Here is a 13899-nt window from a genome sequence, read left to right on the forward strand (position 1 = left end):
TATCACAGCCAGCAGCTACAGTATATAAGGGCATACCAGCAGTCAATCTACAGTCATTCAACTTGACAATGGAAAAGAAGTGCTTGATCAAAAGTTAGTGATGTTTTAACTTCAATGGCTGAAAGCGCAAGAACATTTTATTCAGTGTTACTGCCATGAGACTAAGCATTCTCGCACTATTAAGTTTTGTCTGTTGGTTTCCCTACAGTTTCTTTTGTATGGACAGTGTAGTAGTCCATTTTTCCTTTTACAGTATTCTCCAAATGGTACCATCAAACCAAGCTGGGTCTTTGCCACATTTTATTACTTTCCTTGATACGTATTTATGCAAACCATGGTATATTAATGCACAATTGTTCCCCATATTCCAGATCTGAAGTAAATGTTCTCAATTTACCCTTTAAGTAAGCTGATAGCCAGTCACAAATACTTTCCTAACTTTATTTATGACCTTTTTGCTTTTGGTGATCATTGTTTCTCATAACACCATGGTCACTTATCCCTCTCTCACTGATGACACAAAAAGATTGGTTCTGTTTGTAGCCACAAGGTCTAAAATGTTTCTTTCAGCTGTGGGTTGTTTGTCTAGTTGTTCAGGGTAGTTGTCAGACAATGAAGTCGACATTATTTTGCAGCATTGTTTGTCCTTATTGTCAGTAACATTAATGTACATTTTCCCAATTGATATTGGGTAGGTTAATCACCACCTGATACCACCATTGTGTACTTGGGAGTATTTCCATGATATCAAGTTTAGGCTACTTTGGATAATGATATGATCAACGAGTGTGGATCTGTTGGTAGAAATATCTGATTTATAAAAGAAGTCAATCAAACCTGATTATTCCTGTCCATATTAGTTTGCAGTCCAATTTATTTTAGACTCACTGGATCTAATGTTTCTGCTTGTTACAACAAATGCTCCTTCTCCACGAGATTATAATCTGTCTTTCCGATTTGTGAACACAGATTCAAATATATTTGTGTAATTGCGTAGCATAAAGTTCTTTAAATATTTGGAAGGCGTACAAATTACTGCTGCTAACAAAAAATTTAATTTCAAACGAGATGAATATCAAACTAATGATGGGAGTGGTCATTCCGTGCGCACATTTAGTGTCCCATTTCACACAGCTGGGAGACACACAGATCATATCAATGCAGTTGACTAGCAACCTTTGAAAGAGCAAAGGCTTGCAATTTGTCTTTCTTACAAGCAGTCTTTACACTAAAGTGGAGTTTCCAAAAACAATGTTAGAATACAGGTAACATTTAAATACACATACACTCATTTAACCTAAACCTATTTATTTAAACAACACAATTAGAAAATAATTACAACAAAAATATAGAAAATAACCAAATATAAAATACACAGCATGAAATGATATTTGTTCAGTTCGTGCCATAGTCTGAATGGCGTTTATAACATATCAATCAGTAAGGGCTTTAATTTGTACTCTCATAAAGTGATACGTATAATAATACTAATAATAACATTGTAGAGTGATACGTATAATAATAATAATAATAATAATAATAATAAGTAATTAACTATAAGTACTAGCCAAAGACATATTTTTTAAAAAAATACTGTTTTAACAGTCTTCTTAGATCAATAAAAACTAAACTTGCCACAATAAATGTTGATGCTCCTATAATCTTTCAGATTACTTACAAGAACATAAAAAGTGCTACATAAAGATCATTTGTAATTTTAGACCATCTTAAAATCTTTGAAAACTCTTTTTTAAGAAAATGTATGTGCTCAATTGCTAAACAAAGACAGTTCAATTAGTGCACAGTAGTTATCACAAAAAAACATTTTATAAATGATTCCATATTTGAACATGGCAGTTAGCCCCATATTCACAATCATTTAGCATGATCTTGTTTCACAACAGTTACTGAGAATTACAGCTTATTATTGTTTGGTGTTAACTTCACCTGCTTGATAGGCTGCTGAACGTTTATATTCCCTGAAGGCTCTTGAAAGCACAGTAACTGTAAATGCTGACGGTATTATGAAAATACCAAGGTAAGTGGTACCTGCAAGAAATAACAGCTATAAAATGAAATGTCATGGTGATTAAACTTGGCAACAAGCTTAACATTTGAAGTTACAGCTAAACACATTATAACGGAAGCACATTAACGCCAAGAACATTAACATGCAAACAAATGTATCTCACTTGATATAAAATGTTAACATACATAGTAAACAATAGATGCATTATGCAGAATGATCAGTTTATGGTTCATTGCTTACAAATGAAAGTGAGATACTGCGCCTGTACTTCTTTTTCATGATTAAAAAAAGTGTTTACATCATTCATGATGCCTATTAAGTAGTTAAGTGGTGATGAGAATGGCAAAAATACAGTTGACTGATACTGTATACTCAACATGGAAAAAGTATTTCCAGCTTTGAAAGATTATAGAGAACACAGAAACAAACATACTTTCTACTAGAAAATAATGTTATGGGACAGCTCCTTTTATAAGGCTATACCTTATAGGTATTAGAAGTCCTAAAAGACTTATCTAGTTTTATCAGAATACTAGAAGACATTAAGAGTTCAAACATTATGACCTAACTGCAACAAAATGACTTACTCTGTGGAAACTAGCGCCAGTTATAAAAAGACTGATCACATGCAAACCAATCTATTTTCTTCAAATATGATATTACCAGTACTATGAATAGAAGAAACAAGGCAATGAGGAAACTATTAGTCCTAGAAAGAAAATGAGGAACACCATTCCCATATAAAGTTTTATGTATTTCAATTTTGTACTGGAAAGCATTTTTACAGGAACCTGCAGTTTTTAAGTTATTCTAAAAAAAAAATTACTTTTAACTGCCCCCCCCCCCCCCCCCTCCACCGGTGGGGATTTTCAATATGTTGTTCATGACACATCCTCCAAACACTGTACAAAAATTTGCAACTACACAATTTTTTTCTTCTAATTTTTTGTTGCTGACTGATAACAACATCAAAAAAATTTGGAATATTATTACAAGGGAGACAGGGCAACCAAGAGTACAGGATGACGGCATTACCATCAAAGTGAATGGAAACTTGATAAACAACAAGCTGGAAGTCAAAAACATTTTGAATAATAATTTTTTAAATGTTGTAGAGAAAATAGGATCTAAATGTTCATTAGAAGAAGCAAGGCAGTTAATGGAAGAGGCCTTACCCACACCATTTGATACAATTGAAATTCCACCCACCTCTCCTTCTGAAATTAGGAAGATAATAAACACTCTTACGAATAAAAGCTCACATAGAATTGATGGCATTTCCAGCAGGATAATAAAAGCTTGTTCCTAAGAGATAAGTGGGATTCTTAGCCACATATGTAATAGCTCTCTGAAGAAGGGTATTTTCTCAGATAGACTGAAGTATGCCATTGTTATACCACTGCATAAAAAAGGGGATACATCTGATGTCAACAACTACCGCCCAATCTCTATTCTGACTGCCTTATCCAAAATTCTTGAAAAAGTAATGTATTGTAGAGTAGCTTCACACCTTTGTAAAAATAAAGTTTTCACAAAATGTCAGTTAGGTTTCCAGAAGGGTTTTTCAACGGAAAATGCTATATACACTTTCACTAATGACATATTAAATGCTCTGAGTAACCGGAAGTCACCCGTTGGGATTTTTTGTGATCTATCAAAGGCTTTTGATTGTGTAAATCATGGAATACTTCTAGATAAGCTCAAGTACTGTGGTATGAATCGAACAGTGCTCAAATGGTTTAAATCATACCTAACTGGAAGAGTGCAGAAAGTTGAAATAAACAGTTCACATAACATGCAAAAAACTGGTGATTTCTCAAACTGGGGAACAATCAAGAATGGGGTGCCACAAGGTTCGGTCTTGGGTCCTCTGCTGTTCTTAATATATATTAATGGCTTGCCATTCTATATTCACAAAGATGCAATTAATGGCTTGCCATTCTATATTCACGAAGATGCAAAGCTGGTACTTTTTGCCGATGATACAAGTATAGCTATCACACCCGACAGACAAGAATTAACTGGTGAAATTGTAAATGATGTTTTTCAGAAAATCATTAAGTGGTTCTCTGCAAATGGGATCTAATTAAACTTTGACAAAACACAGTATATTCAGTTCCACACAGGAAATGGAATGACACCATTAATAAATATAGACTTCGATCAGAAATCGGTAGCTAAGGTAGAATATTCAAATTTCTAGGTGTATGCATTGATGAGGGGTTGAACTGGAAAAAACACACTGAGGATCTGCTGAAACGTTTTGAGTTCAACTACTTATTCTATTAGGGTCATTGCAAATTTTGGCGACATACATCTGAGTAAATTAGGTTACCACACCTATTTTCATTCTCTGCTTTCGTATGACATATTCTGGGGTAACTCATCATTGAGTAAAAGAGTGTTCATTGCACTAGAGCGTGTAATCAGAATAATTGCTGGAGCTCATCCAAGATCCTCCTGCAGACACTTATTTAAAGAGCTAGAAAGCTTCACTGTAGCCTCACAATATACATATTCACTTATGAAATTTGTTATTAACAATCCGAAGGAATTCAAAAGTAATAGCAGGGTAATGGCTACAACACTAGGAGAAAGGATGATTTTCACTGCTCAAGGTTAAATCTAACTTTGGCTCAGAAGGGGGTAAATTACGCTGCCACAAAAGTCTTTGGTCACTTACCTAATAGCATCAAAAGTCTGACAGATAGCCATTAGCATTTAAAAGGAAATTAAAAGAATTTCTTAATGGCAACTCCTTCTACTCATTAGATGAATTGTTGGATATAGTAAGTGGGTAATTTCCTAACCCCCAACAAAAAAAAAAAAAAAAAAAAAATTTAAAATATTGAGTGTCATGTAATATTTTGTCTAATGTAATATCTTGTATAGACACCTTTTATTAACCTGACACATTCCACATCATTACGAAATGTCGTATTCATGATCTATGGAACAAGTAGTAATCTAATCTAATCCAAACTATTGGAGCTGATACGTGTAACAGACACTTGAGAATGGCTACACAGCCAAAACTATGTAGTACTGAAACATATAAAATAAAAGGGTAGTTTAATCCTAACAATGGTGGCCAGCACAGCAAATTGACAGCATTCAACTATAATAATAGTTGCTGTCTCAAGCTTTTCACCTATCATGCTGTTAGTTATGAAGAAATTTGATCTGGTAAAAATTACCATAATATCTGACTAGATCTCGACAAAATATGTCAAGCACAAAGACTGGCAACTTGCTCATAATATCTAAATACAAAGTGGTGCACTTCGTGGAACATAAACATGTGATATCCTTTTAACTATAAGATTAATGAGTCACACCTTGTCAGTCATATCATAAATGTGTGTGCCTTGAAGGCTATGTGAGCAAGTGCCAGACAGTAAATCCAAAGGTCGAGCTTTCAAATCTCAGTAAAGTCAAAGAATTTTTCCTGTCACTTATCACTTCTTTCATATCTAGCAATAATTTGTTAAAGTGAAAAATACCAAATGGCACCACAGTTCGGGGTCCACCTGTATCTAGTCATCTCAAAGGTCAGAGGAGGCCAAGAGCATACTATCTACAATATGACCGTGCCTAATACAGCACTGAATTGTTTGAAAGAACCTTCGTGATGAGGACTGCTTTAACTCTCCATGCCTTTTTTCCCCTTTCCTCAACAATATGTAGAGATGTGTAACAGAACAACCACTTTGGCTCAGTTGTAGTTGAAGCAAATCACAGGCGATAGTTAACTGATAAAACATTGGGAAAACACAGTTTGCCTACAAAAGAGGGGACTTAAAATACACTTTTATGCCCTATACTTGAGTAATATTCAAGTGTATGGAACCCATATCAGGTTGGACTTACAGGGAACATCAAGGGATGGTGCAAATGGTTACAGACTTTTTATGTGTAGCAGAAAAAAAACCTCAAAACACACAAAATCTTACCACTCTCAGTACATGGATAGAATACAAGAAACTTCAGTATATAGTATGGTAGAAAGTACCCTCTGTCACACACTTCGCAATGATACACATACGAAGTGTGTGAGAAGAGCAGTGAGACTGATTTTTTATCTACCAATGTTTCCATTTTTCTTCAAACAACAACAATGTCCCCTTCAAAGTAGTTCCCTTTGGCAGCTATACATCAGCAGAGTTGTCATTCCCAATCCTGCTAGCAGTTCCAAAAGGCTTCAATTGGTAGGGCCTTTTTTTTTAACAGTTTGATCACATTCGTTTGAATATTCTTGCAAATCACAAAATGACATCCTTTTAAGACATTTTTCAATTTCGGGAGAAGAAAAAAGGTGATAAGGACTCAGATGAGGCAAATGAGGGGGGGGGGGGGGGGGGCTGTGGAACAACAAGAATGCCTTTTATGGTAAAAAATTCCATGATGGAAGTGGTCATGTGGCTTGGGGTGTTGTCATGTTTGCTCTTCAAGGTGAGGCCATCACTGAATTAAAGCCACTTGTCACAATGATACACTGTGAGTAAATGTGTGTGCATCGGAGATAAGACAGTCGGCACAAGAGCACACTCATAGATTTTTCATTAGGCTTCTCAGAATAAAAAAGTGCTGAGTCAACAAATCTAATGTTCTAAGGAATCATGTGGTTAATTATTAAAATGGATGAAGTGAATCCAATGTGCTTAGGAATCATGTGGTTAATTATTAAAATGTGTGAAGTGTTGGAATGTCAGACAGCAAAGACTCAGAACAATAATTTTTCTGAGAGCGCAGACATGAAATGAGTAGTTTCTGTTATTTGCCGAGGTGCGAACTATCTCCTCAGCTGAGCATATTGTCTGCTAATTGTATTTCGACAGATTTCTTGATCACTGAATCCCAATAGGATGAGGCTGTGAACAGTATCTTGACTTTCCCATAATTCATGCAATGGCCAATGGAAATACAATGTTCAGGCATTGCAGCTTTGTTGGGCTGTAGAAAGCGGATATATAGCTTGTGTTTGATGCAACATTCTTGTACAGAGCATATTGTTTGTTCTATGCAACTTTTAACATACTGACAAGGAATTTCATAAGTTCGTAAAAGCAGATCATCTTTCACAGATCCGGGAAGAGCTGCCATCTTGGCTGGTGTGTGGAAGATCACACCCACTTAATGCTTCTTTATTATTCTGCCCATACAGCATTTGGATTGGCAAAAGTGATCACTGTCATAAAGACTGAGGTATAACATCAATTGCAGTGATGCCATGAGATTGAGGGAAGAGATCGTAAGTTTAATAGACAAAGAAGTGTCATGGGCAACACAAATGTGGGTAGGTGCATTGAAGAGACAGAGATCGAGATGATGAAGTAGTACTACCCTCCACCAACATAGTACTACCCTCCACCACTTACCTCCACCCGGGCTGGTTCACTCACTGACAGTATCTGTGTTAACCAGCATGTAAACCCATCCAGATGCTCTGGGGTTCTGACAGAGGGCATGGTATCCTCAAAGGACTGGAGATGATCATAACTGAAATGCATTTCATGGAAATTAACACAGATCGCAGAACAGGCGGACATTAGTTGTTACCCCACAGCCACTGGCAGATGACTGTCGTATTTCCACTGTGTGAGATATTTGTCATGATACTGCATAAACAACCTAGAAAGGGCTCTCCCCACAAGTATCGTGAAGCCAGAGCAATTGCCAGACTGACGGCCACTGCCCAGAGTCCTGATACCACCAGACAGGCACCTGTTCCTCAGCACTTACAGAGAGGTAATATCTCAGGCCTCAATAGTGCATTCCCTGCGTAGTCAGGTTCCTTGCATGGCCTACATGTCTCTAACAATATTAGAAAAGGTGGAGAACAGACCTGGATGTGGGGACTTAATGAAAGTAAGTGGTTGAAAATAAATAAGTAAAATGGGAAAAGCCATAATCAATGTCCTGCGACAAGCTAGGTTGTCAATAGGCAATCTGTCTACAGACAGAGTACGAGAAAAGATATAGTCAGAAAGTAAGACTGCAACGCTGGAAAGGAAAAAAATAATGCAGTGACTCGAGACCCCATGCTCGCCACAGGTTTTCTCAGAAAAGAGTTGCAAGGCCACAAGAGAGTGAGGGAGTGGGAGAGGGATTAGGGGGATATCATTACAGTTCCTTCTTGAAGAAACTACTCATTGTAGTGATATAAGCGTTTGGTGGAAGATTTGGAGGGGGGGATGACAAGCCTCAAACATAACTCTAGGAGACTTCTAGCCTGCTGCCTTAAATCCACAGTTCCTGATTGTGCAAATATTGTTGCTCAACAGCTGGCATTCTCAAATGGTGTTCAATAGGCTCCTAAAACTATGACCTTCGACTTCTTGAAAATGCAGGAGGAGCACATCATATTGAGCATCATTTGCTACACCGATCTATGTCCTACAAATGTGTGAAAGAGGAGTAAAATCGATGACTTGTAGGGTGTGTGCTACCTTTGCAAAACATTAAGCTGCCTCAAGCCAAATATGGAATACGTGTCTTCATCATCATTTTTGGCAGTTCTGGAAACACTTCATTCGTAAATGAACAAGACAAATAATCATTTAGTTTTGAAGTTCCAGCAATAACTGTGTTTGCAGACTAAATTACAGGAATTCATGTCCACCTATTATAAAAAGAACTGTTCTTTTTAACATGAACATCGACAGGAATCAGACACAACACCAACATAAACACTGGTTTGTGAAGTTCAAAAGTCTAACTTGTGAGGGAAGTTACTCAGAAACCTGTACTGTGCTTCTGTGTATACTTCCACAACAGATGAGAATGCAGATGAGGACAAAAACTACTAAAATAACTTTACAGATAGCCAGCTACCAGCATATAATAATGTGAACAGAGTTCTACAAAACCCAACAAAATAGAAAATAAGAACTGAATAAAAGTACACACTGATGATAGCACAAAGATGTTGAAACATATTTGGGAATTTGAAAACAGTTGTTTGCATAACAGATGAACCTGAATTCCCAAAATAAAAAGAACTCCCTCGTATATGGTGCCACTGCATTGTTAAAAAGTGTTCTGGACGGATGACTGCTCATGTCATAAATGTTCAGGGTTGATTTGCTGGCCAGTGGCTTGCCCTTCAATAGTTATTATCAGGGTTAACCATAAGCAATCTCTGTCATTAACACATTTTTAACTACAACAGTTTGCCTGGCAGAGGAAATTTTACCTAGCCCAAGATTCTAACTGTAGACACTTGGCACAGTGAGGCACAAACTCTGTTCAAAGCTCCGTGGTTTGACTATGTCCGAGATCTAGTATCTCAGTTTTTTGGGCACAATAAAGAGCACCAATTTGTCATTTCTTTTGTAGGGTTTGTACACAACTGTCACAAAGGAACCTCTTTACTGAAGCAGCAGGAGTTTTCCCTATCAAATATGGCAGCTACATCTGGTTTTCCCATCAGTGCATTATCGTAAGTAATATAGGCTGCAGGAACTCCTGTTATAGTTTGCAACACTGACAGCCAACAATACAATCACAAACATAAACTATTGGAACAAGACACACAACAGACCTCACTAACATCCTTGGCCATCTAGCAGAATGCGATCAGGAACATACAAAAATTTGCACAAAAATCTTGAAAATTCACTGGAGTGCAAAACTTAAGGATGAAAGTAACTTTCACACAATGTGTCACTGCCAAATAACATAGCTCGATAGAAGGAACTGCTACAGTACAGTATAGAAGGTAACGGAAAGACACACAATGAGAAGAACAAAAATGACACTTTGATTCAAAGACAATAATCACACAGAAGTCACCGTGATTTATAATGGTCCTCTGGACATTAGGAAAGATGGAAAATGGTTCTTAATAAGGTATGTGATCATCATGGATGGCAATGCATACTCTGCAATGTACTGGCAAAAGGTTGGTAAAGAATTATTGTGGCAGAGCGATATTTGCTAAATATCCTCTCATTCCAAGAACTACTCCACCTGCACAGTTCAATATAGTCACACACTGTCATCCATAAAAACAAAGACAGGGTGAAATGAACCCAGAAAAGGTGCACATGGGGAAAGAGCACAGCATCACAACAATGCTGACTGATAAATGTACCATGTTCAAAGATTTTGAGGTCAGTACGTCCATGCAACAACATGCCTCCCAACACTTTTAACAAAAGTGATAATGTTCGACAAAGCTGGGCGTATCCTCATCTGGTGAAAGGTGGGAACACGCAATGCACCCAGGAACATTGTTGAAAATGGTCATTTTGACGGTCCATGTGTTGTGCAGTGAGTCATAATGTTGCATGGGTGCAGTGACCTGCCAATCATTGAACACAGTACACCCACCAGTCAACATTGTGACACTGTACTCCTTCCCAAAGTGCATATTTTCAGGGTACATTTGGCACTGACTTCATTTTTATGGATGACAAAGTGTGATCACATTGAACTGTGACGGTGGGACAGCTCTTGAACGAGAGGATACTCAATGAAAGGACTGGCCTGCCTATTCCTCTGACTTAAATTCCATCGAATGTATGTGGGATGCATTGGGGAGATGTATTATAGCACATCCAACAGTTGTCAACTGTGGTGGTGGAGGAATGGAATGCTCTACCACAAGAACTCCCTACCAACCATGTGGCCAGCATGGGAGCACATTGCAGAACATTCATTGCCATCTGTGGTGATCACACACCCTATTAAGAACCACATCCCATCTTTCCTTATGTCCAGCAGACCATTATAAATCGTGGTGACTTTCAATAAAAGTGTCATTTCTGTTTGTCTGTCTTTCAGTTACCTTTTGTACTATACTGTAGGAGTTCATTCTATGTGTGGTCGATGTTTCATCGACCTATGTTACTTGGCAGTAACACATCATGCAAAAGTTACTTTCACCCTAAAGTTTTGCACACCATTGTAGTTATAGGTGTTAAAAGAATGAGTTCTAATTTTCTTATTAAGAACAATGGCGACTATATTCACAAAAACAACAAATCATGACAGATTAACCAGTAGTGTTTTATCACTCATACATGAATCTGGTCCTCTAGTTACAGTAACATTGCTGAAAACTGGACATAAGACTTACCAGCAACTAAAGCCAAAGCCCAGTATATAATGATCTCTCCCATATATGCTCTGATCTGAACAGCAGCACTCCATTTAGGCAGCACATTCACCCTCCAAACTGAGGTGACTGGATTTTTTAGAGAGAGCATTTTCCTGTGGCTGCTCGACTGTAATAATATTTGTCCAATTGTATAGGAACACAGTACAATATACATTTCTGTCAGTGATGCCTTTAATCTGTGAAACAAGATAAAAAATTTTTTTCTTCTTCAGTAAGTAGAGAGATGTCAACAGCAATTAATATATGTAAGAGACTAACCTATAGTCCAAGATAGCTTTTGTAGTGAATATCAATATGAATGGAAATGTCATAAGTCCCACTGCTATCATGTATCCAACACCTTCTGAGATAGCTAGGAAGGAATACAGATACAGGTCTTCATGAAAAATAAAGTGTAAAGAATATAACGACTGCAATATTGTAGATATTATAACAGATCTTAATATTTCTTCTTCCACTCCCTGCAAATATGCTTTTATGGCAATCAACATGTTCAGTGCAATCTGAAACACAAACAAAAACAGCTAATTAAACAATTTCTGTTACTAATGTAATTACAGCATTACATTAATTATTTATTCACAGATGATGAAGGCATTAACCCTACAGCTAACACTATAAGGCATGCACACATAGCCTACAGGTAATTATGTAAATGTCAGAAGTGATATGTCAAGATAATCAAAACAACAACAACAGCAGATACCACTAGCCATCGACTTCTGGCAAATTCCTCCCACTCTCCGAACAGCCTCTCCATGAGGAGAACATGTTCAAAATGTGTAGTGTTAAGTTAAACACAAAATAAATACAAATGTGAGCAACAGCTGTAGAACACAAATAGTAATTGTTACAATATACATGCCCAATCAAGGCTGGACAAGAATGTATAGATTCTCTTGCCACTACAGAAACTACTAGACATCAAATCATTCAAATGGCTCTGAGCACTATGGGACTTAACTTTTGAGGTCATCATCAGTCCCCTAGAACTTAGAACTACTTAAACCTAACTAACCTAAGGACATCACACACATCCATGACCGAGGCAGGATTCGAACCTGTGACCATAGCTGTCGCGCGGTTCCAGACTGTAGCGCCTAGAACCACTCGGCCACTCTGGCTGGCAAACTACTAGACATCACTGTAATCGATGTTGTGACACGTGATATGGCGGCATGTGAAATTAAAGTAAAAAAAAAGCTGCTTGGAGACTGTTTAGCATAGTTCTGGAATGTTGAGCCCACGGCATATAAATAGGTATCAGCAGGCCAGGTGACTGAATGGTGGACTTAGACTATGAGGGTCAATCAAGGTGTGGAATCTGGGTTACTATGCTAAAGGATTTTTCTACTAATTCTCACATCACAGTCCACATTGACATCCTAAAACCCTAACTACTTTGAGAATTTTGTTTGCTCTTTTCTAGGTATGAATCATATAGAGAAGTGTCTCTACACTAATCAATTTTCTTTATTTCTAAAACTAGCTGAGAAACCTAGCTGCATTGCTCGGGTATTCATTTTGCCAATTTTCTATTAGAAATGAATACAAAAAATGAGCTGTGTTTGAAGTACAGTATTTTTAAAAAATTTATTACTATGTGTTCATGAAAACGCTTTGTAAATTATCAAACAGTCATGTAAAGAAATATGCACGATGTACAAATTTGTAGGAACAGTATCCAGATTAAGGAACACGATCCCGAACAGTTTCTGTACGCTGGTCACTGCTGCTTCACGTGTCTACAAAGTGATTTTGTAACAGTCTCTATGACAATGCCTCTTCATAGCTTTGTAGATGGCTACAATTTTTGCCTGCAGCCGTCTCCGCTTCACGATTGAAAGATGTCAAAAGCGGTGCCAGTTGTCAGGGATTTCCTCAAGTTGACTCAACTGTAGGAGTGTCTTAGCACTAAAGAATAAATGCATTAAAACTTCATGAATGATGCAGCTCTTTTTCACCCACCTCACTGATCGCCACGTTGTATCACCTGAACTATGGGTCTTACATTCACTGCAATTGTTGCCTGACAGTAAAAGACATGTGTACCAAGTTCAGTTGGATTGGTCCACTGGTTCAGGAGGAGATGGGGAAAACACAAATGGACCCCCCTCCCCCCACACACACACACATTTTTATAATACTTAGAGATTGGAAAATGTGGAGTTGAAGACCAAATGCAAAAAAATATCAGGCAGTCCACCGCTGACAAAAGGCAATGAAGCAAACCACTACTAACTGAACAATTGTGAGGATAAACTGACTGCGATATGACAATGCAAGAAAAATGTGTGTAATACAGAGCAGATAGCACTCATATCTCAAAAGATAAAGTAGTTTTAAATATAGCACTTAAAATACTGGAATAAAACATTACGTAAGAGATGAGCAATCTGTGGTACAATTGTGGCAATATGAAGATTTGATTGCCAGAAAAAAGAATAAAATACTTTGCTGGTTTGGCTCATAAATAAAGAAATATCTTGATGATTATTTATTGAAGATGATAAAACTGCTATGGCAATATGATTACATTACACTAAAACTGATAGTAGAAGATAAATCTCTAAGGTAACACAACTGTACATAAACTCGGGGTTGTTGAATTTAGTACGACATCAAGCTTCCCAGTGATGCTTCTAAACACTTTGACATTGCACAAAACAGCACCTGGATACTGAGGAACCTCCTTACTCAGAGTTTGTACTCTACTCCGTGAAGTTCCACCAGTCTTAGAAAACCA

General features: G+C 37.3%; 1 protein-coding gene across 1 annotated transcript; it reads right to left on the reverse strand.

Moving 5' to 3' along the window:
• Positions 1-906: 906 nt before the first annotated feature.
• On the reverse strand, positions 907-11475 carry LOC124573710. The gene is made up of 3 exons (XM_047131139.1): positions 11412-11475; positions 11112-11329; positions 907-2049 (listed from the first exon to the last, which is right to left on the reverse strand). The coding sequence occupies exons 1-3, from the start codon at positions 11462-11464 to the stop codon at positions 1925-1927; spliced, it is 396 nt and encodes a 131-aa protein (XP_046987095.1). The 5' UTR covers positions 11465-11475; the 3' UTR covers positions 907-1924.
• Positions 11476-13899: the final 2424 nt, after the last annotated feature.

Source organism: Schistocerca americana, unplaced genomic scaffold (genome assembly GCF_021461395.2).
Source record: "Schistocerca americana isolate TAMUIC-IGC-003095 unplaced genomic scaffold, iqSchAmer2.1 HiC_scaffold_187, whole genome shotgun sequence".
Lineage (NCBI taxonomy): Eukaryota > Metazoa > Arthropoda > Insecta > Orthoptera > Acrididae > Schistocerca > Schistocerca americana.